This window comes from Egretta garzetta, unplaced genomic scaffold, assembly GCF_000687185.1.
Source record: "Egretta garzetta isolate BGI_Z169 unplaced genomic scaffold, ASM68718v1 scaffold354, whole genome shotgun sequence".
Lineage (NCBI taxonomy): Eukaryota > Metazoa > Chordata > Aves > Pelecaniformes > Ardeidae > Egretta > Egretta garzetta.
The window spans coordinates 794006-817746 of NW_009259593.1; the positions used below are offsets into that span (position 1 = coordinate 794006).

Genomic DNA, 23741 nt, shown 5'->3' on the forward strand with positions numbered 1-23741 from the left:
CAAACATTAACTCTCTTTTTGTTGAATTAGAGCATCTTAGAATATCTGTTATAAACCATCAGTGTCCCTACATTTTCTTCTTTTGTTCTACTAATTTCTCTCTCCATATAAACCATATGCATCTATTTCATCTTGTAAAATTTCTACTTTCCCCACCATATGTATCACAGGCCCCCAGTCCCTACGCTCCCAAGAGAGGTCATGTGGGGCTTGGAACCCAGTGATGCTTTCTTCCAGACTGCGGGCAGCCCCTCAGCCTGTGCACCAGCACCGCTTCAAAGCGTCCCCTTCTTCACCTGCTCAGCACCCACCTCCATGCTTTGCCTTCCATCCCCCCAGGGTGCTTCCTTAGCTGAGTGGGGAGAAACAGGAATTCCTCCTCAGAAGACCTCCAGTGACTCCTCGTCCTCTTCTAGAGCAGGAGTTCCTAAAAAAGGAGGCTGAAGTAAGGTCACCCCAAACCGCAGGGTTGCTCCTGCTCCCTCGCCTCACAGTCACTGAGATAAAGCATGTTCTCCTCTCAAACTTTTCCCAGAGCAGCGCCCAAAGAAGGACCGCAGCCCGGAAGAAAAGAGTGACTACACGGCAGCCGGCACAAAGCTTTTCACCTGGTTCCTCGGGACAGCCGCGGAGGCCGCCTCCCTCCCCTCCCACGAGGGGGGCGCGCAGAGCAGGCGCGAGGGCGGCGCCTCTCCCTATCCTCAGGCGGGAGCGGCCCCGACGGGCGGCGCCTCCCGCTCCGCCAGGGCGAGGGCGGCAGTGAGGGCGGCTCCTCACCTCGGCCGGACGCGGCAGGGGCGGCGACCTTTCCCTCTCGCCGCCACCGGCGAAGCGGCTTTCCCAGAGAGCTGCTGGGAGCGTCGGCACAGCCCAGCGCCAACCGGAGGAACTTGGCCCTTCCCGGTAAGCTCCCTCGGGCTCGCCGAAGCCACGCTTCCCAAAATGGAGGATGGCCAGCGCGAGACCTAGCCGCGCCTCATGCTTTCCCGCCCATCTCAGGCGGGGCCCTGGTGACTGGTAAGGGAGGGACACATCAGCTCGTGTTAGTCGGTTCTTTCTTGTAAGGATCCCATCTTACCTTTTCATTTCTTTAAAAGTAAGCACGGCAATAGGTCTGGTGGTGTTTTTCTCCTCCCCGGTCGAGTTCTGGACTTCGGTTATTTGGCAAGGTGAACAGGAGTTAGGGCATGTTTGGAGCTTGCTCTCCTCCATGGCATGGTGGCTGCTGTTTCTGCTTGCCCAGCTGAACCAATTGCAATGACTTTGGAAAGAGCAGCCTTAAAGAAATATCTTACAGGATCTGTGTGGGTATGAGTGCCGTCCTGTTGTGCGCCTGATGTCAGTCAGATAGCTGAACACAGAAATGACCAATTATGTATGTAGGGGGCTGTTTTTGTTTTAATTGAATAGGGCATACATGCAAATGGAGTGTTTGATTGCACACCAGGACAGGGAGGGATGGAAAAGTCAAAAGCTGAAAACTGATGTAGCAGAAAAATGTATTTAAACCTCCTGAATTCATCTGAACCAGTTTTAGCAGGGCTGCCAAAGGCTGCTTACCTGCAGCCTGCCTGCACTGTAGCCTGCTTCTGAGCGTGGGGCAGAAGTCACAGTTGGGCTTTCTGCCCACCTGAGCCCCCCTGCCTTCCCTGATGGGGCAGCTGTTGGGCCCACGCTATGCTTGTGCCGATATGTGGCTTTGCCACTGGTCTCCCTCCTGTTCCCCTGCAGATTGCTGTACTAGAACCATCTGCTACAAGTTACTTTCCAGTTTCTCAGATGTTCAGGCCTTTCCAGTAGTTGCTCTAGCCCTGTCAATCTACTGCTACCCACCCACATGGGCAGTCCTGCATGCAGACTGGCTCATCAGTTGTCTAAGTCAATATCCTGCACCTCTAAGTACCTTCATTTTTACTAAGTCCAGGAAGAGCCCAGCTTCTGCTTGAGTTGCTGAGATTCCCTAGGTACAGTTCTTGTATTCTCATTACTGTAAATGCACATGGTATTTTACTGTCCTGATTATAAGCTGATTTTTTTTAGATGCATAAATACGTAAATCTCTGTAGGTGGTTTGCATAAGGTCTTGCATAGAAAGCTGTAGATGTTGGTAGCAATATTTTAGTTGTAATAAATGAAAATATCCCAGCCAGTAGAAGGAAAGAGGGTTATTTGTTGGGTTTTTTGCATTGCAATAACTGCTAACTCATTTAGTTTGGTCAGTGATTCTAACAACAACATAATCTCATGCATAGTCAAAAATCTTGGCTTTTCCCCCTTTTTATAAGTTGAGCAAAAGTTCTGTGGTGACAAAATCATAAATGTAAACAAAATGTAACACAATACAAATATTTAAATTTACTTTTTATTTGTGTGTGGGTTCAGATAAAAACCTTGTGAATTGGCTTTCTTTCGATCAGCAAAAGACAGAAACAATGCGTTCATATGTACAAAAGAAAGAACTAGCCTAGGTCCCCTAGAGGCTATAGCAAGGTGACTTCAGTTTGAACATTCTTCTACTTCTCAAATTATTCCTTCCAAGAGACTGATTGGAAAAAAAACATTATGGAAGATCAGTGCTATATGTACTTGGCATTGTCAGTATACTGATTCACTGGCGACTGTTGAGTAGTGTGGCACACATCTCATAATGGCGTAATTGTCTGCAATTACTCAAACACAGCTATGTTGACTACACTAGCAGCACTGGCTCACGTAGGAGACACCTGCTCAGCTTGATGGCTTCTGAAAAGTACTGTTCTTACACCCTTGCCTCTGGGTGGGCAATGTGGCCTTTTCATTCTAGGTCAGATACTGGCCGTAGTAATCTGAAACACTTTATGCAGTAACAGCTTGTGGTCAGGGCATGCATATACTACCAGCAAAAAGAGAAGGGTGAGAAGCATAGCTGTCTTGGGAGATCAGAAGGACAAATTCACAGAGTCTGCAACCCACTTCCAAACCAACAGGTTTTGCAAGCGGGCAGAACCTTAACTGAAAAATGCTGTGACTAGTAGTTGTGAGATGGAAATGAGCTGATGTCATGGAAAGATCAGTGGCAGTTGTGTTGAAACAATTCAGATAGCGCAGGTAGTGCAATATCTAAGTTTTCAAATGAGTTTGTGTGTGGGAGCCCTCCATATTAGAAGTTGATTGCTTTTTGAAGTGAGTGATACCTTTTGGAGGTTTTGTTTGTTTCTCATTGCAAGAAGTTAAGTAAGCTTTAGCAAATCCAGTATAAAATATCCATTATGGAAAACTATGCTTTCCTCAAATTGTATTGTATATAATTTTTATTTGTACAATAAGGAAAAATACCAAAATATTCTAGCTTTTATTTTTAAACCATTCAAATAGTAGTATTTAGAGATCCCAATTACTACTAAGAACATGAGATAAACTGTAAGTGGAAGTCTAGAATTTGGAACTATTGAATCTATTGACTCTCCCTGAAATGCAGGCAGAAAGTCTAATTCCCTTGCTTATGAATACTATTTTGCTTCATCTAGTCTCTAATTCAGTAGAAATAAATGTGGGCTATGGCAATGCTGCATGTAAGCAGATGTCTTGATTAATTGCTGATAAGATGCAAACCTCAAAAAAGAACATTCTTCAAAGTAAATAGCTTTTCCTTCTTCAGTATTAGTAATTTATTTCTTTGTCCAGCATACTTTCAGGGAAAAAACCCAAGTATCTTCTGTATTTTCTGTTTGCAGGTCCTTACCTTTTCCTTGCAATTTGATTTATTCTTACCAAGTTGCTATTCTGGACTCTTTATCTTCTGCACTGTCCTTTTTTTTTTGGTGAAATCTTGTCTTTTAAAAAAGCATAAAGCTCTTTCTGACAATTCTTGGATGTATGCTTTTGCACAGAGAGGAATTGAATGAGATTCAAAGAGTGGGCTGTGAATCTGGTTTTTGCTTAGGTGAGCAGTTGTAGTAGTGGAGAATGCTACTGGCTCTTAAGCTAGAAAATCGAAGAGTGCTTATTCTGAATTTGCTAAACTTCAAATCTCTAATTCATGTGAGGAAACCCTCATTACATTTTCCCATGGTGATTCAAGTCATTTGGATAAAAAGTATGCCTGCTGTGCTTCAGATTATAGTGGAAGAACTCTTCAATTTACAAAAAGGTTTTAAATTCGAGACCTACCACTCAGCCTGTGATGCACATCTCAACTTCAGCTAATGAAACCAACCTGTTCCAGACAAATTCCATTTAAATAATTAGCAATTCAAAGTTGTGAAAGTTATGTCAGGCTATAAAGTTCATACAATTCTCACATCAAGTATTAGTGAATAGGTAAAGCAGAAATAATTTCGTATTATTTGATGGTGCTCACCAAATAGCCCAAGAAGAACTAATTTGTATAATATTCTGAAATGGTATTTTGAAGAGACTGACTTAAATGTTTAGGCTTTTTTAACTGTCGGAGAGATTTCATGTTTGGTGGTCAGATGATATACAAAAAACTAATACAGCAGTTGTTGTAGCTGAAATCTTTAAAGAAAAATATAAGTGTTCTCTAAAACATACAAATGAGGAATGAGGTAAGTGTTCTAATGAATAATACTTGTGCAAAGTGATTCTATCGAAACCCGTCTATGAACTAACTGAAGTACGAATTTCTTTTACTCACTTGTAAACAGTTTATTTTTTCCACTTGAGCAATCTTAATAGAGTAACTGGCTGTAGGAATTAGGTGTGGAAATTCAGTATGACTTGAAAAGAAAGTAGTAATGTTTTGTCCGGAATGTGGACTTCGTCTAAAGAAATGAGTGACAGCACTTGCTGGCACACTAAAAAAAATTATTTGATAGGGATATTAAGTTCCCCTACCCTCCTTTGCTGCTTTGTTAGTCAAGATTTTTATATAAATTAAATAGAGCAGTTGACAGTATAGGTTGTATAAATAGCACAAGTAATGAGTAATACAGATAAATAAGAAAATGGAGTTCTAAACAAGGCTGTAATGGCTGTAGAACCATTATGTAGAACAAAGCAAGCTAATACAATTTTTAAAATTACAGTAAGTTTCTTTCAGATCCATTCACAGCATTTGTTCTATTTTTGGGGGAATATTTTGTTCTTCAAGACAGAATGCTTATTCCATTTCTCTCAATTCCATTGTTCTTATCTATATTTCTGTGATGAGCATTAGTGAGGATGACACCAAACTGAGTGGTGCGGTTGACACACCATAAGGATGGGATGTCATCCAGAGAGACCTGGCCAGGCTGGAGAGGTGGGCCTGTGTGAACCTCATGAGGTTGTTCAAAGAAGGAAACAAAACAAGCATGCTACAGGTGTTTCTTTGGCTGACATTTCTTCTATCCCTTTGACCAGTAGAGGTGGAGATAATCTAAAATATTGCACAAATTTTTAAGAAATAGCTAGAAGTAATGCTGTAGACAAAATTAAGGAATAAAAATGGGAGAGAGAACATAATAACTTTAGAAAAGCGTTTAGTACCCTAGGTTTGGGGGCTTCTGTTAGTGCCATGTTATCTCTATTGAAATACCGTGAAAAGGTTAACAAAACTATCATAATATAGGTTGTAGCTATCTTTTTGCTGATGTTTGTTTTCTTTGAGTTAGCTGTATATTTCTCCTCTTACCTCCTTGTAGATGATGCATGATAATCTTTAATTTTAAAATATTACATCTCCTCAGTCTGTAAATAGCAGTTTGGCACCTGCAGCTTTTCTCGGACTGATTTTTGAGTTTTATTTCCTGATGCTTTAATAAATCTTGTGTGATCTGTAAATGTCAGCACACACTTTTACAGTGTCTTTGCTGTTGGGAAGTGAAATAGTTGAAGGAATTTCTAACAGGATAACTCCCTCTTCCCTTTCAGTTTACCAGGTCTAAGACGTTGCAAAATGCAGCTGTCTGAAATTACTTTAGTGATCTTAGTTGAGTTCTGCATTTCTAAGCCCTATTTCTCTTACATGCTGTCACTCACTGTTTTGTTTGTACTCCACGTTGAGATGCAAATTATTCAAATAATTCACATTTGTTCAAGCTCAACATCCTCTTACCTTTAGTTATAGTGCCTTCAGGCTGGAGCCCTTCTGATACTGATGTAACCTATATTTTGTCTACTCCAGAAATGCAAGTAATGCTTCTGAACTGTCACATTTGGAACAATTGCTAGCCAGAGTACTGCATAAGAAGCAATTTCTAAACTTGTGTCTCCTCGGGCTACGTAATACCAGAATTACGAGAACTTAAGGAACAGTGGCTAATGATGAGCTGCTTTTTTTTAATGAAATCTATGTGCAAGTCTCAGTGATACCACTTCCCAGTCATTTTGTCAAAGGCATTTGACCCCTTTGTATTCTAACTAAGGCTTTCAAAATCTACTTAGTGTGCTTTTGAACTCTTCCTGTGCAGAATCCATGAAGCATTAATTTTTCTGTAAGTTGCTATAGTAGAAATGTTAATATATAAACTATTGGCAATCCATAAGCTATTAAGCAGTTGACATTGTATATTGTCCTTCCAAAACCAACCAAACAAAAACCCTGGAAGTATGAACAAATTTACTTTCATCATGTTTTATTTGAATAATTTAAGCTTTTTACAAGGGAATAAACCTATATTAAAAAAAAAATCTATTTGGCTATTTGGAAACATGTTAATATTAAAGATGGTACCTTTCCCTTCAGATGGGTTTTGAGATTTGTATGGTGGCTCTGGGAGCCCCTCTGCAGTGAATTCTCTTTAGAGGATTTAAAATAAAATCCATAGCTTCTGTATTGTGGGCAGAAAATATCCATTTTCCTTGGTGTGCACGTGTGCACAGGGAGGAAAAAAAGTTGTCTTAAGAGAAGCATATTGCTTGGTAATAAATATCGTGATTTAAGAACCTTACAAAGTTAAGGATCAGTGTGGTGCAGTAAAATGAAGATCAAATTAATCTTTGAAAATTATTTTCTTTCAACCTAAAGGATTTTACTGATACTGGTTTAGATTTCAGCCAAGGTATTTCCATTCATCTAGTAGATTATTTGGCTGCTCAATTTACCTTTTTGAGTTGCAAAAATAAGGGAGGAAGTAAACCAGCAACTTTTAAAGGGATCTTTAAAAGTTCTTGTATTATTACATGTTTACAAGGTAAACATGTTATTTTTAACAAGCCCCTCAAAGGTCTCTACATTCAGGCATGATACATTCTATAACACCTCCCAAGAAAGAGTTGATACAACTCAAAGACCATTTTGGTCAGGAAAAACCCTCCCATTAACTCCAAAGTTTACTGATAGACCCATTATGTATATAACATTAGTCAGATTTCATGCTAATGCTTAGTAGTAGAGTAGCTGAACTGATATATCAAGATACCAGTAAGTTATCCTAATGTGTGTAATGTATTTTTTAACTGTATAATAAAATCCAATACTGTTTTTGCAGGTTTGCTTGTTTGCCACGCAGGCTAGTGATTTGATTTCTTCACTTTGAACTAATAATACTAGGATAAAAAAAAAAAAAAAAAGTGAAAAAAATGTCTGAGAAAATAGTTGTGTTCTGGGAAGTAACCTTGTGTCATTCAGGCGTTCCTGCACTGTAATCTGTATTGCGTTTTTGACCTTTTAGCTTTAGCTTTTCTGATCTGTGTCATGATGGTATATTGTCCCTTAGCACCTCCAAGAATTTTATTTGTCAAATAAGGACTATGTGTTAAGCTGAGACAAAAAGATGAAAGGAGAGGGTAGGCACTGTGTTGGGGAGTGGTAATTGTTTTGAGTGTTCCTCCTGAAAACATAATATTCAGTAGTTATGTTGTGCTGTTTTTCAAAGTGACACCAAACCAATAATCTGCAGACTTCAAAACATCTCCTTTTTTTTTTCATTCCTGCACTGTAATCTGTATTGCGTTTTTGACCTTTTAGCTTTAGCTTTTCTGATCTGTGTCATGATGGTATATTGTCCCTTAGCACCTCCAAGAATTTTATTTGTCAAATAAGGACTATGTGTTAAGCTGAGACAAAAAGATGAAAGGAGAGGGTAGGCACTGTGTTGGGGAGTGGTAATTGTTTTGAGTGTTCCTCCTGAAAACATAATATTCAGTAGTTATGTTGTGCTGTTTTTCAAAGTGACACCAAACCAATAATCTGCAGACTTCAAAACATCTCCTTTTTTTTTTTTTAACCCTTTTCCCCATGCCCAAGAAAAGTAGTGAAATTACTTTATATAAGAATGTATACATCACATAAAATCACTGCAATGTGTACACTTCAAGAAGTTACCTAAAAATTCTGGACAACAATGGATGCTGTTGGCGCTCTTGAGCCTGCCAAACTGGGTGGGTGTTCAGGGGAAATAGACATTTAAGTTGTTTGACAGCTCCCCTTTATTTTGGCCTGTAAATATGGTAACTTGATAAATACTAGAATGCAGAGTTATCTGAAAAGGAACAATAAACCTATTCTATGTTTGAGGACATGACTTGTAGATCTAGAACAGTATTACACATTGTTTCTTTTGGGCCTGAATTGATCTGTAATATATATGCAGTATTATATAACATAGAAGAATAGCACTTAAAAGTTCCACCTCCCAAGAAATGGAATGAGCATGAAGGATTACTCATTGTACTAAGAATCAGTGCATTTGTGACAGGAAAGGACTCTGAATAGGGTAGCATTTTTAGTATGATACTTCTTGCTAAGCTTGTGTCTTCCCAGCTGATACTAGAATTGTGTGATAATGTGGTGGGGTAAGGTATCTATTGGGATTAACAAAATCTGATATAGTGACTGCAGGTAAGTATTTTACCAGCTGAATGTATTGGTGTCAATTCTGTTCATCTCGTATGTCTTGCATTAGGGAACGTTTATAAGAGCCTAGTTGGACTGTGTAACATTTCCCATTCTTAAAAAGCATGACTGCCATATGGTACGTGTTGCACCTATCACTAGGGGGAAAAGTAACTTCAGGAAAGGTCCCTATTGTTATAGAGAAGCTAATACTAGCCTTCACTAACTAGTTTCAGGGGAAGCAGAATATACCTGGGTGAGTTTTTACCAACTTACTCGTCACTCAGCTACTACATAGTTCTCCTAAAAAGTCATTTTGGATGCTGCCAAAAATGTAAGATGAATACAAGAGAAGGATTCTTTACTGCTTTCACAGACATTTATGATAACATACACAATTTTCAAGATCACTTAGTGTGGAAGACTAGAAATCTGTAAGGATTTCTAATATATAATAGAGGTCTGCATCACTGTTGGAAATGGTACTTCTACACATAATTCCTATTGGATTTTTTTCCTCAAGGACCTCTACCTAGTTGACTCTCGAAGTTTTGGAAATAGTATTCTGTCATCCCAGCTATTCTTTGCTGGTTTTGAACTGAAGGCCAATTCGCATTTGGGGATTGGGCTTGATGGCTTGGGGGTTTTTACCCCTTTCTTTTGCCTCACTACACAAATAGTTCTGCTTGGTTGCTTTAGTCTATGCAATTTACTGAAGCTTTGTCATGGAAACTGAAGTGAGATTAGAGCAAGGTAAAACTGAGAAAGATTTGTGCTTTCAGGTCAAAGGTAGCAAATGACTTCTGACTGCACGTGGAAGCAGTATGCCAAGAACAGCCAAATCACCAGGCAAGAATGCCAGAAGCAGTTTCCTATTTATGTAAGCAGTGATCTGACAATAGATTCCCAGTTTACTGGATTTTAGGGGTTGATATAAAAAATACTTTGCAACTGATTATTGTAACATCCATGTTCAGCAGATCTGAGTTTTTTTAACAGTTTGTTCAAGTCTTCTGCTAATATATCCTACCAAAACAATCAATTTGTTTCATGCTTTTTTAGGTGTTCAGGGGGGTTTTGGAGAACATTGCCATGCAAAAAATAAGATTACATCAAATATTCTAATAGCAGTAGGGGCCCATAGGAATAAGATCAAAGATTACTTTTTGATGCAATGAGACTAGAAGTTAGACAGGGGTTTATGGTTTATGTCAAGAATAAGAAAAGCATGACGGGAACTAAACATGAAAAGCTGATCTTTGTGTTCTGAGTGCAATTTTAAATGAAACATACTGAGATGTATCAGTGAGCCATATTGCAAAAGGATAGATGGACGGCAGGACCATTAAACTTTTATCCTGTGTATAAAGTTAAAAGAATTACTGCTTCTCACTTTGTTTCTCTCTGTGAGTCCTACAAAATGCGCTTATATTGACACATTCAGAATGTCAAACATATTTTTAAATAATAACGATTTGGGTTAATGTATCTGAGAACTGCAGAGAAAAAGTTCACACGTGATTTTTTTAAGTGGTATATCTGCAGATAGCTTCATTTTTGAAATGTTACGTTCTGCTCCAATTTCCCCCTTTTTTTATTCTGTGATAGCTAGTTGTTGTTACTTCATTTATTTTCTACCACTTGTTTTCTGTTTAACCTTGTTTTCCTTCCTGTCTTAGGTGCTTTTCTCTTAATTATTCATATTCTTTAAGAAGATTATCCTGAGTGATTGAATTTCATACATCTACTTTTAAGGCAGTGGTTTATCATACAGTATAAGCCAGTGTTGCCATCCAGAGACCTCTTTCTCTTCCCTTTCCTTGGCTGCTACATTTTATGAGTTGTGCTGGCATAAATGCTTGTACAGCAAGGCAATGAATTAAATTGGGCAACAGATTGAGGTTACAGCTAAGGTGGCAGTTTCACAGATGGCTGACCCACCTAGATTGAGTTGGGTCTTTGCTACAAGGAGGAGAGGGCGTATATGTGCTCCTCTTCATTGTGACCATGCAGTTGCATACCGCATACTTGGTCTCACCTGGTGGAGAACGTTGGAGCCTTCCCAGAGTCAACAGTTACAGATTTTTTGGCTGGACTGTTGCATTAAATTGATGCCTAGAGAGCTGAGAGTGCTGTGACCTAACACAAAGCAAAAATTATGAACAGCATAATAGAGCAGAGTAGAGCTTACATATTCCAGAGTTTACAAGCTGTTAACGCTGCTTACTGAATCTCCTGGAGCCTCATGCTTTTGGTGAGGTGCCAAACATTGTCTAAACTGGCACACTGGTTTGCTACCAGGAAGAGTAGTACCACCTCCTACTTGGATTGGCTTTAGCATTCATCATCAGGAGCTAATTTAACTCATTAAATCTGCCCACCAGAATCTTGAAGAAATGTAATGAATCTATTTCTTGTTGAATCTTCTTATTTTTATAATGAAGTCATATGGTACTTCGTCTTCAGTAGCAATGCTGGTTCATGTCAGTTTACTGAAATGATCAGCTTCACCATCACCAAGAGTAGTAGGTGACAGTTTAAGGGCACTCTGACAACATGTAGAGACCAAAATGTTGCATGCAAGCTTTGTATCTTGAGTAAGGTTTTAGTTTAGTTTCATATATATGAGCTTCATGACGCACTTTAGCTACAAATGCAGATATGCAAGTCTTGGGAGTAAATATTGGTTTGTTTTGCTTTAATAAGGTTTTTTCTGTTATGTTCAGTATGACATTGATGATATCTAAATAGTCGCAGTAGAGTCAAAAGGGTGGAAATGAGTTCTTAACTAACCTTTACGTCCGTGATTGATGATGCTGGCGATATGTATTCATAGATACTCAACCCTGGATTATACATGAACTAACACATGGAACAAAAACATCAGTTAAACTGGTACAGAATTTATGTACTCCTGTGTATGAGAATGACCATGATGGTAAAGCAGTTGCACTGTTTAGAGAATTCAGGTGTCAATGAAGTATTTTATTTGACAGGATTTTTTGCCTTAAGTATTAAAAAATAAGCTGATGTTTAAAAAAATGTTTCATGTCACTGCAGCATTGGAAAAGTGCTTTTTCTGATTTCACACATGACAGCTCAGGTTCTGTCAAGTCAGGATTGTGACAGTCCCGCTCTGTTACATAAAAGGACATGAATGATATAAACTGACCGTACGCTGCAGGTGGAAAATAAAATCTAAAGTTTCCTCCAACCTGGAATAGAATGAATGCAAATTCTCATGAAGCATTTTGATACTCTTCATGATGCAGAGAAGCCTCTTAAATAGAAATAGCTCTGCTGATGCCCTCGGAACTGTTTTTCTGCTCTATACAACAAGTACTACTCAGTGCAAATAATTCTGCTTCAGTGGTGCTAACTTATTAAGTCTTTAAGGCAGTTTTTTCAATAAACATATTTTGGTTAGGAATAGATTTAAAAACAAAACAAACTCCTATGGTTCTATTGATTTGAGGGACACCTCATTCATCATGTAGAGAGCATGATAATATAATCCAAAGTGATCAAGAAATCCTGGGGTAGTAGGTTACTGCCTGGTAGTTGAGGCACAGTTGAGACACATACATACTCATAATAGAGTCCACTTACTAATTCAGACGGGCTAAATTAAACCGTTGTGTTTTGTTACCACGGTTTGGGGTAACTCAGAATGGTAACTTGGCCACCTGGAACTCTGTAAAGCAATCTGTTCTGCGAAGACACCAGATACTCTTGTACGAGAATAAGATACGCTGCTATAACAGTTTTTTACACCAATCTTACTGCACCTGTTTCAAAAAATAGAGGGGGACCAAGAAGGTTTTCTGGTTGATCTGTACTCCTGTAGTTAGAGCAGCAAAAGTTTTCAGTGTATGGCTGTAAATCTACAAAGTACTTCTTCATCCAGCTTTCCTCTGAGATGTAGCCACTTTAATGTAACATTTATAAAATCTGTTAGAGAAAGGCGTCTGAAATGCTAGGGCATTTTGGGGTTATTCTACTTAAATCTAGGTTATTATTTTTCACCTCTGAGGAGGAAATCTTGTCATCTGTTCTTGTAATTCACCTCTCTTACAAACTTATTTCATAAGCTTATTCCATTATCGCCTTTTGAGTTAGACTAGCTGACCAGAAGTTTTTGTTTAACAATTTTTAGACTATATTCCCCAGGTATTCTTTCTTTTTGTCTCAGAACTTTGAAACACTGTAGTAAACTGCTACTTCTATAAATTACACATTTTTTATATTAGACAATAATATATCCTTCCAAGTCGAACAGCTTTTTCAGATGGTATACTTGAGGATGATGCTGAATATAGCATGTCTACCAGCAAGTCACTTAGAAAAATTTGCTCTCATAATTATCTTTTCCCTTCTTACTATTATTTGACCTTTTAGCTCTTCTTAGTTTAGAATTAAAAAAAAAAAAAACAAAAAAAAACCCCCAAACCAGAGAATCTTTATTTAGCACTTAGATAATTCTCCTAGCCTGCTTTTATTTTCTTATGCTACAATTTCATTTTCATCCCAAGGTGTTTTTTCCACTAACAGATGCAGCCATATAAACAACCTAGTTGCTCATTTTGCTCCTTGTCCTTTAACATCTTGGTTCTTTTTTGTTTCTGCTATGTCCCATTAGCCATTCAGAGTCTACAACATGTCAAATACCACACTTCCTAGTTTTTGTTCAATAAAGATTTTTGAAATATTAATGTAACACAAACCTTTTAAATCTTATCATGTTGTTCTGTCTTTGTGTTCTCAATTCTAAATCTATTGAGACACAATTTTTTTTAAACAGAATCACTCCTGTGGATATTGCACATACCATAGAAAAACACAGTATTAAGGTCTAATGTAGGTTATATGTTTTCATTACACTTATTTATGAACTGAGGTTGTCCTAAAGCTGGTGTATAGTACTAAAACAATTCCTTGTCATCCTGAGAAGTTCTCATTTGGTGCAACTGGTTTTCTTATCAGTGCTGGGTCCTTTCATGTATGTTACCTGACTCGATATATCCTAACAAGAGCATTGTACAATTTTCCTGTGCTTCTGGATGACATTGTCAGGAGTTTGCCTTAGGAGGGAGGGTATGAATCTGTAATTCCAAGGTACCTGCTTTTTCTTGCCTCTTTGAACGTCTGATTGATCCCTCTGATTCTCCTTTATGTGGAATTCTTTCTTGGAGGTATGATGCCAGTCTGCTTTCAAGGTTAATTCTGGACTTAGAGAGAGAGACGGACAGACCACTCTGGGGCATGAAGCAGCTATGGTGATGTCGTAATTAGTCTCGGAAGGAAGGCAGAATTCCAACTGCAAGGAAAAGTGTTGCCAGTCTACACTGTGCATAAAGCTCTGAAGTTAGGTGGAAGTCTTTGGCCATATTGCAAATGTGGCACTTGTATTAGTTTTTAGAGTAAGCAGGAACATGTGTATGTGCCTATGTGGGGCAGTCATGGCAGCTCTCTTTTTCCTACCTTTTCCCTTTCCTCGAGTGTTTGCCCACTTGGGACTTTTGGCCACATTTTGGCCACTTGAGACTGTTGTTGTACATTGCATCAAAATAATTCAATGCCTTTTTGCAAAGACATTGTCTCAGTGCAAGCCAAGAAAGTCTGTTTGCAGTGTGTAAAAAATTGACTTGGTAGTAGTGGGTACGGCAAATTGCAGATCACAAAAACATGTTGCTTCAGAAAATGTCTTCTTTCCATGTTTAAAAACCATAACTTGACAGTTGTGATTTAATATGCAGCATAACAGGTGCTACATTTTGGGCCATTATCAATCTCCACCGTCACAAGTGGGTGGATTTGGAGGTTCAGACATGGTTCACTGCTGCAGCGTGTTAATTGTGTTGTCTTTTGCTTTAGTCCATGTTGCTATTCCTAAATCAAACTGCAGTTTCCAGCTGTTCTTCCACTACACACTTAAGTTTTTTTAATTGTTTCATCTTTGAGAGATCAAACCCACGTATTTATAGATTTGCATTATTACTGTCTTTTTATTGTGGTCGGTTTTAACATTGATACTGTCTCTGCCGGTCTTCAGGAATTTTCTGTCATCCTACCAAGCTATTAAAGATGTCTGTTTAAATGAGAACAGAAAGTTGATTATGCAGCAGAGATACAGAGTGTGCTGTCTGCATGCAATGCATCATTTGTGCTATTTTTTTCCCTGGTTGTCGTTCGTTCTTTGCTGTTGCTTGATGTCTCTCCCTTCTCCCCTCTTTGTTTTCTGCTTTGGAGAATTAACCTGTTACTCTGGTTTCTAGTCTTCACTTGATTTTATCAAATGTATAACACAGAAAAAATGAAAGTTTAATATGGAAGGAGGTTTCTGATGTTTTTCTTCTTAAAGCTGAAAGTAACTTCACTGAGTGAATGATAGTCCTTGTTTGTGGGGTTTTGTCTCTTCAGTTTTTCTGGTTCAGTGTGTCAGATTTTTTCCTTCCATATTTCCTCACAATATGCACCTTATCACTCATTTTTGTTATGCCCAGTTACTAGTGAAAGATACTTCTATGTCTCCATATTTTGTGATAATACCTACTTCATTCTCCATTATTACTTCCTCTGTGATGATGCAAAACCCGATGTGTTTCCAATCTCTGTTTCAGATGTCTTAATTTTCATTCATTCAGAAGAATGTATAAATCAATAGGTAACCAGACATCATATTCAAGCTTAATATTACTTAATATTTTTCATTGTTAATGGGTGTTGGTAGAACCGGTAGCCTCTTTTGGCTCTGTACAACATCTTTGTCACCACTGAAAATAAAAAGGATTTTAATTAATTTATATCCTTTATCCTTTGTCACTGGCTACCTTTCATACAGAAAAACTTTTTAAAGTGCCTTTTTTATTTTTTTTTAAAAATGCTTTTCAATTTACTTATGAAATATGCTGACCTAGACACTCCCAGTAGATTTTTTTCTAAAGACTTTCATTGGATACCTGACTGTGCTTCCACTGAAAGCAGTGAATATAACTAATGATATTTTCATAGTAACACCACAATAGCAATTCTCAGTGGAGTTCACTGAGAATATGCATTAAATTAACTTTTTTTTTTACATTAAAATAACACTATTGTAGAAATATCACAGAGCAAATTTCAGAAGAAACAGGAAAATAAAATAAACAAAATATAAATGTAAATGTTATCTCACAAAACTCCCTAGAACCCAGATGTCACACTTGTTCAGAGAACCTGTACTAACGCACTAATGGCCTTACCATCCCAAATAAAGAAAAATTATTGTAAGATAATGGAAAAAATATAAATAAGGCAGATATGACCCCAGATTAGTGTGCTTTCATAGAACATTATATTCAATTGTGTTGGCCTGAGAAATTAATTTCCCAGTTTTATAGTGTGTTATAGTGGATTTAGGGTTTTGCTGTTGTTCTTGAAGGGTAGAAGACCACTAAGCTTGTCATACAGTTTTTCTATCAATAGTATATTTTCTGTTCTGACATCTTGACAGTTTGCCAGCAAGTTCCAAAAGTTTGTGCTTTGAGAACAGGCTACGATAAACTTTCGTAAGTGGTGTGTGTCTGGAGAGAGAATTATTCTCTTTTAAGGTTGCTCTCTAAGAGCAACATTTTGACTTGATATATAAGGGGAAGAGCTTGCTAAAGGCAGGCTTCAGTACTAGATGGACTCAAATTCCTTAAGCATCTTGGATCAGGAAAATCTTTTCATGATAATTGCACCTCATCTTCTCTCGTGCATGTATTTAATGTGATCTTCATAAAACATTAGTCACCAAAGTCATAGAGCAGCATTGACATAAGGGTTTGCCTCTGATACTGGAAAAAAAAGCAATGAAATAAAAAAATCTTAGTCCCTTAGTAATTACACTAAAATTGTTCTCGTTCTCAGGGAATGACCAAATCCATGAGTAAATTATTCTCTATAAGAGAAAATAGAAACCTTCAAGGGTAGGCAGAGTATTTTCAGATATAGCACATGTCAAATTTGAGGCTGAGGGTAGATTTGTTCTGCAGTTTATTTTACTAAAACGGGAAATGCTGTGATTGCCTTGGTTTGGGAAATAAAAGGGCCAATAGTTACGTCCCAGAGAGGCCAGTAGTATTTGGGAAAGAGGTCTGACTTGGGCTGACTTCTACTCACTGTATGAGTGAATAAAAAATTACTGTGGCTTTCTGGTTTGTTTTGATGGAATCTTGTTTTGATGGAACCTTGAAGCACTTTCTGACCATTCCACCTTATAATACACTAGGGAAACATAGACTGTTTTCTGAATTTTCCAGATGTGTAAACAGAGGCACAGAGAAGGCAAGTGGATTGAGCAGAGCTTTACAGAATTGCTTGAAAATGTGGGTGTAGTACCTAAACATCCCACATTCATATTGTGCCATTTGCCTAAAGACTTGTTCTGCAGACCAAAAAGCACCAACAAATACTTCAGTAGAGGCGGTTATGTGTACATGGTGAAAGGTAGAGGCCTATTTAACCCTGTGTGCCCACACATGTATATACAGGTATATATAGATACTGATTATATATATAAACGCACACACACGTGTGTGTATGGATCACAACACAGGGTGATTAATTGAAGCCTGGGATGGAGTATATGCTGTTGCAATTTATGCATTAGAATACTAACCTCTTTGGCTGTTAGCATTTTGCTGTTTCTGTGGGTTCTGTGAGATGGTTTCTAGAAATCACGCACTGACTTGGCTCTCATGTTTAAATGAGAATTGGGAACTGGAGAAGGATTGTGAAATGTCCAAGTCAAGTTGTAGATGAATTAAACTTGGTTGTTAAATTTGAAAGGCTTTTCTTTTGCTGTGTCTTACAAATAATTAAATGAGAATGGGATGCCACTGATCAGCAATGAATCTGAAATGCATGTTGGGTCTTCTTTCATATAACATATGTGATTTTATAATAGAGGTTAAGCTTGGCCTCTTTTCACATACATCTTATAATTTTTAGTCTTAAACCAATTTGTACTTTATATGGAATCAATGAAACAGCTAATACAACTCATATAAGGTATTAAAAACAATCCTTGCCTGCTTAGGCACTGAAAAAAGAAGAGGTGCAGTGCATGCTATCAAGCTAATTTTTTGGAAGTAGTGGAAACCCTTGTCACTTCTCTGTTACATTCCCTTGGAAAAGTACCACGTCTGTGTTCACATGCGACGTGTTTTATGAAGAAATGCAACTGCGGCCTAGCTTTCGTTTTCCTCCTATAACTTTTTATGTTATGCAATATGAAAAAACCTCTCTGGAAGAAGTAGTAAACAAGCAAATTTTTCATCACTTAAGCTTTGAATCCCTCATTTATCTAACTGATGTAGCCTGGATATTTACTGATACAGCATGCCATGATAGATAAATGATCCTCATGTGCTACTAGGTATCCTCAGCAATCTATAATAGTAAGCTTTATAGTGACAGCAAGCTAGTAACATAGTGTGTGGCAGGATTATACATGGAAAGGTATCTGGGTTACAGAAATAAATTCTACTTCCCCAGAATCGCTTGATGCTATTTCAGTCTTTAAATTATTTAATTTAAATAGTTCCTGTCTTGAATTGTTGACACTCTCCACATTAATGTCTTCCTTGTTTTTTTAAGCCTTTCCCTGCAGACTTCTAATGAATATGTGTATATATCCCTCTCCCTCTGGCTGTGTAGTTAGACACTAAAAACTAGCAGTAAGCTGTAAGGAGAGCCTTAAAAATTAAGTAGTTCTGTTATTAGACTAATTTTGTATCACATTATATAGATGTGTCCTCTTTCTATGTCCTAGCTCTCTCCTCCTTTATAAAAAGAAAAGAAGGGATGTATACTCTCCTGGTTAAACTGCATGGACAGGAAGAGAAAATATAGCTGTGCTAATGAAGCCATGTCATTTTCCCTTGGGTTTTTCCTTTTCAGTTTCCCATAGTCCTCTATACCTTTTCTCCTTTTGCTGGTACTTGCTGACTCTCAGTAACCATGAATATAGGGAAAGCCATTTTGGAGGGGAACCTAAACAGCTCTTATTCTCTAAAAACAAATTGTTTGAATCATTTTGACATAACAGAATTAGGATTTCACACTTCCCTATTTCCTTTCTTATTATTATATTGTATGTATCAGCTCTTCTGTTTTTATGGCTTCCTTTAAAGTGTGGAGCAGAGGGATTGTTTTTGTTTCATGGAAGTCATTCTGATTTTGGATAGGCTGTTGGTCATTCCTAGTAGAAAGGCTTGGTGCAGTTGGACAGCACAGATTTTGGGTGGAAGCCTTTATGGAACAGGCTAGTGTGCCCAGAAGTAGGCCAAAGGACCAGCTTTGTAATAGGAAATACCAAGAGAAACTAATTGTACCTTGAGTTTGGAGAAAAGGGAGCAAAAGGCTGCCGTGTCTAGCTGCCTTCCTAGTGCTAAGACTCCAGAGCAAAAGTAAACTAGATGCAGGATCTTTTTAGCTACTCACTCTTCCTAGTCTTTCCGTGGTGGGTTGCATGCTCTGGAGAGGTGTAAGTACAGGGGAATGGAGGCTGGGGGACGGGAGATGAACTGTAGTGGTCCTGTTGCTGATCCATTTGGTGACTCAGACTAACGATTAGAAAAGCTTGTTTTGAATCAATATTCAGTTACCTTTCTATGACACCTAAATCTAGCATAATTTATAATCTAATTTGTCTTTTAATTTAATACAAGGCATTGGTCTTTAAATATGCATGCTGTGCTAATCACTTAAAACTCAGTTCTGCCAGTCAATCTACTGTGTGGTCTCTAGTGTAGTATACGTTGCCTCTTTGCCCATCAAAGCATCAAGAGAATATTTTGTGGAATTCTCATAAAGTGTCTAAGGGTAGAACATGAAGGAAGGGTGATTAGTTTAAGTGTTCTGTTCAGTTGAGAAAAGTCAGAGAAATGTGAAACCACTAGTACAAAAAATTATTAATTTAATGTAGTAAGAATGAAATTTAATTAAGATTTTAAGATTCACAACGTATTGCACCTTTAATTTAAAGAGGTCATTATAACCTTGGGTTTGGCTGGTTACTGAATATAGGCTTTGAATTTCTGAGTTTCAAACTTTTTTAAATCATGAAAGAATTAGTAACACCCTTATCATAAAGGATCTTAGCATATTGGCTCTTGTCACAGAAGTTAATAATTAATATCAAATTGGTAAGAGGAAGTTGTTTGTAGTTCAAAATAAAGTACAGAAGAAATTGGCACAGAAATCTCTCCTGGCAAATCTTGCAGCATTTATTAATTTCTTTGAAAATAGTGTCTGATGAGAAGGGAATCCAAGCTTTCCTTCCTACATCTTTGAGAAGGTTGAACTATATAGCTTGTTTCCTCATCAGAAATAGAAGGCATTAGATTTGCTTACAGAATGATACAGAAAGCATAATGAGAGGTTTAAAATGAGACTTCCTAGTACACATCAAAATAAATAAAAACTAACAAAGCTTGTAATAAAGTCTATCTTGATTACCCAAGAGTACTCCTCTTTTTTCAGATTCTCATTCAGCCTTCTGTCTTTAAAAGTTACCCAATTGCTGTCATTCTTGCTTATTCCTATTGTTTGCTTCAGTGTATTAAAGTATATTAAGTATTTCCAATGAGTCATGAATTACAAAGTTTGCTCCCTATGCTTCTGCTAAAGGCAATGCATAATGTCTCCACGCCCCCATCCCACCCCTCCCTTTTTTGCCAATTTTCTTTGTTTAATAAAATGTTCTAGCTTGAATCAGACTTAGTGTCTGGGAGTATCATATTTTGCGATCACCACAAACAAGCAAAGTTGGATATATTTTCATAGTACTTCTTGCATTTGTTCTAAAAGCAAATATACCTTCCCTGTTGGTTTTGTGGGTTTGGTTTGGTTTTGTTGGGTGGTTTTGGTTTGGTTTGTGATTGGTTGGTTTTTTTTTTTTCTCCCCACAAAGAAGGTTAGCTTCTTTCTAAATTTTGATGGTATTGCAAAACAAACTATGTAACTGGAAGACCTTTTTTTCTGTAAATATTACTAATCTTTCCTCCTGTGTGTAGCCTTTGTTACCTAAAACGAAAAGGTAGAATGTTGGATTCATTTTCTTCTCTTTTATAACCTTTGTTTTAGCAATGTTGCAACTGTGGGTGGGCTTTCAACCAAAGAATTTAAATATTTTTAACATGTCTATTGTCACCAGGATTTTTGTGAGAGAGTGTGATTTAAAATAATACTAATTTAAAAATTTCAGCTGCTTTGTTTGTGCCGATCTAATGGTTGTATCCATGGAAACTGGAGGGGTAATGCCAGACAGCTGCATAGTTGTTAGAATTTTCTCTTCTAAAATTTTGTCTAGGTTTGTCAGTACAAAACTTCACAGACTGTTTCCCAGTCTGCAGGCTTGGGTATTTGAGATTTTCTGTAAGATTGTGTAAAAGACATGGTAAATCTTCTAAAGTAATTTTGTGTTTCGTATCTCCTGTAGGCTGTTATTTAACAAACCACGTTTGAGCCAACAGCCTCAAACACATAATTCTATAACCCTTTTAACAGCTGGATAGAACAAGGTATAGACAGAAGTGACTTGCATCACTAGAGAAGTCCATGGCAGCCCCAGGAAAAGAAATTAGGTGACACTTGGGGAATTGTTCCCTGTTACTCACACAGAAGTGTATGGAAACTTTACCATTGATAGAGAGCAGCATCAAGCAGTTCAACTGAATATATTTGGAAATCCTGTGCAAAAATATCACTTGCTGGCATAGTACCAGCATGCATTTTTAATAAAACTAGTTTAGTAGTACTGTAGTAAAGCTCATGTATTGATTGTAACTTCATGCCAGTTTTTTAACACAAATATGGAAAGCCTGACATTTTAAATGAATAATGAACAGTTTGTAGTGGACTTCTGCATTGAAGGGCAGTTCGTTTAGGAAGGTCTGGGTCCCACTAGTATTTTAACACAGGCATGGCTTTATTCATGAATAGTCCTAATTAAGTCTGTGTTACCAGTCTTACATTAACTACATACATAAGGGCTCCTATAAAGGAAGGATCTAAAATGGAACTACCTTTACTGCATTAACAGCTACCTTTTTCTATCCCAGAAGTATGTAGGTTCTGAGGGCCAAACTTTGTATCATTTTTTTTATTTGACTGATTGATAAAAACTACAGTTGATTTCAGTGGAAGTTTTGAATTTTTGACTGTGTTGTGTCTTGAAATTTTGCATTGAAAGTGATTTGTCAGTGAGACAGTACGAAGAGGCTTCTTTATGTACAAAGCTGTTTTTCAGCAATCTAAAATTGATTAAAATCCTTCTGGTAAGAAGCTCTGAATAAAAGAATCGTACTGCCTGAATAGATCCCTGGCTGAGATGCAAATAAAATATACTGCATCTTGTCAGTGAAATGAACACAGGAATTGTTTCTCTAAAATTACAGTAGAATTTGAAATGCTGATTCTGGAATCACCAAAGTCCTATATGCATAGGATACAAATAATTTCCTATACAATAAGCGTGGCAGTTTTGAACAACAAATGAAAGAAGATTCAAGTCCTGCAATGACATCTTTGTGGGTTTTTTTCTTCCCTGTCTTCCGCTGAACCTGTCTTTAGTGGAGCCTTTTGCCCTGGTGGCAATATCCTCTGCAAAAGCTTTTTTTCAGGAGAAGGCTGGGGATGGTGTTCTGCCTTTTGGTTGAAGCCTACAGTGAGGTTTGTAGCATATACTTTCTAAGTCTTGCCTGTGGTTTATCTACATTGTAACTTGCTTATGAGTGCACTGGAAAGGGAAAGTTTTCTTACATTATGCCAAAGTGGTATTTTTTTCTTCATGGACATGGCATTCCATCTTCTACAAGAGCATCATCAATTACTGTAAAGCCTTAGTGTTGAAACTAGTGGCTCAGAAATAAAAATAGACATGCAGTGAACATACTGATCTCCATATAAGCTAAAAATATTTTCTGAAAGAATATTAAAAGCTTAAATTCTAGTTCATATGGCTTGTGTGAGCTTTGAAATAATTGACACACCTTGGCACTAGAGGAAGGTCTCTAAAATCTCTCCAACTCATCTGATGATAATGTAATTGTGACTATTAGTATAGCCACGATTATAGTGTGGTCTTTTGCTTTTGTATTTTATTTTTTAAATAGTCAAACAGGGGTTATATGTCCTGGTTTGTGAGGTTTTTTTCCCTTTGCATCATTCAACTGAATTTAAAGGCTTTATGTTGAGACACCTTCTAAAACTAACATGGGCATACTGTATGCCTTAAGGTAGCAGTCTCTTCAGGCACAGCCTTTCTCTGTACTCGCACAGACCCTGCTCACGTCTCGGATAGCATGTTATATCAGAGTATGTGATGCAAAAACGGTAGGTCTCTTTTTAACACTAGGGTTTGGTGGACAAGCCTTTGAATGATGAAGGCACAAGTTAGCATGGCCTATGCTTAGTAAAAGCTAGCCACTGCTATAACTTTTGCCAGCCTTAGACTTTTCATCCAGTAGATGAAATCAGCATGTGATCCCTAGACGAATCATAGGAATGATGGCCTTGTTCAGGCTAGCTACATTTTGCATCCTCCAGCCTATCCTACTATACTGTACTGCAGTGCGAATGTGTAAGATGATGGTGCAGTGGTCAATAAGTGTAAAAATGGGATCAGTGAGCAAGTCTGATGCTGGCTGCCTGGGATTTTGTATGTCTGTGATGTCATGTTGTGACAATTTGGTGAAGTAATACAGCTTAATGAAGATACAGCTTTGAGGGTGGGCTAGGCAAAGGCTCATGCCAGCTCATTAACTGGTCATGTAGCAGGGTTGCCACTAAAATGAGATGCAGGCATTTAGGTTGTGTCTGTTCCTGTCCCTGTAGGAAGCCAAATTTTTTGATATTGGACTTAAGTATTTGCATGTAAAAATAATATGTATGGAATTTGCAAGCTCAAAGACTGATGTATGTATAAAACTGAAATATCTAAAAATCAGCCTAAGGG

At 37.8% G+C, this 23741-nt stretch overlaps 1 protein-coding gene across 1 annotated transcript in view; it reads right to left on the minus strand.

Moving 5' to 3' along the window:
* The window catches only part of LONP2 (lon peptidase 2, peroxisomal), a 152263-nt gene extending 137976 nt beyond the window's left edge, over nt 1-14287 (minus strand). The window contains exons 1-4 of the mRNA XM_035893591.1: nt 14240-14287; nt 13878-14075; nt 11552-11620; nt 463-1014 (exon numbers count right to left, since the gene is read on the minus strand). Coding sequence (XP_035749484.1) covers nt 463-1014; nt 11552-11620; nt 13878-14075; nt 14240-14287 — 867 coding nt within the window. The remainder of the gene's footprint in view (nt 1-462; nt 1015-11551; nt 11621-13877; nt 14076-14239) is intronic.
* Between the last annotated feature and the right edge of the window lie 9454 nt (nt 14288-23741).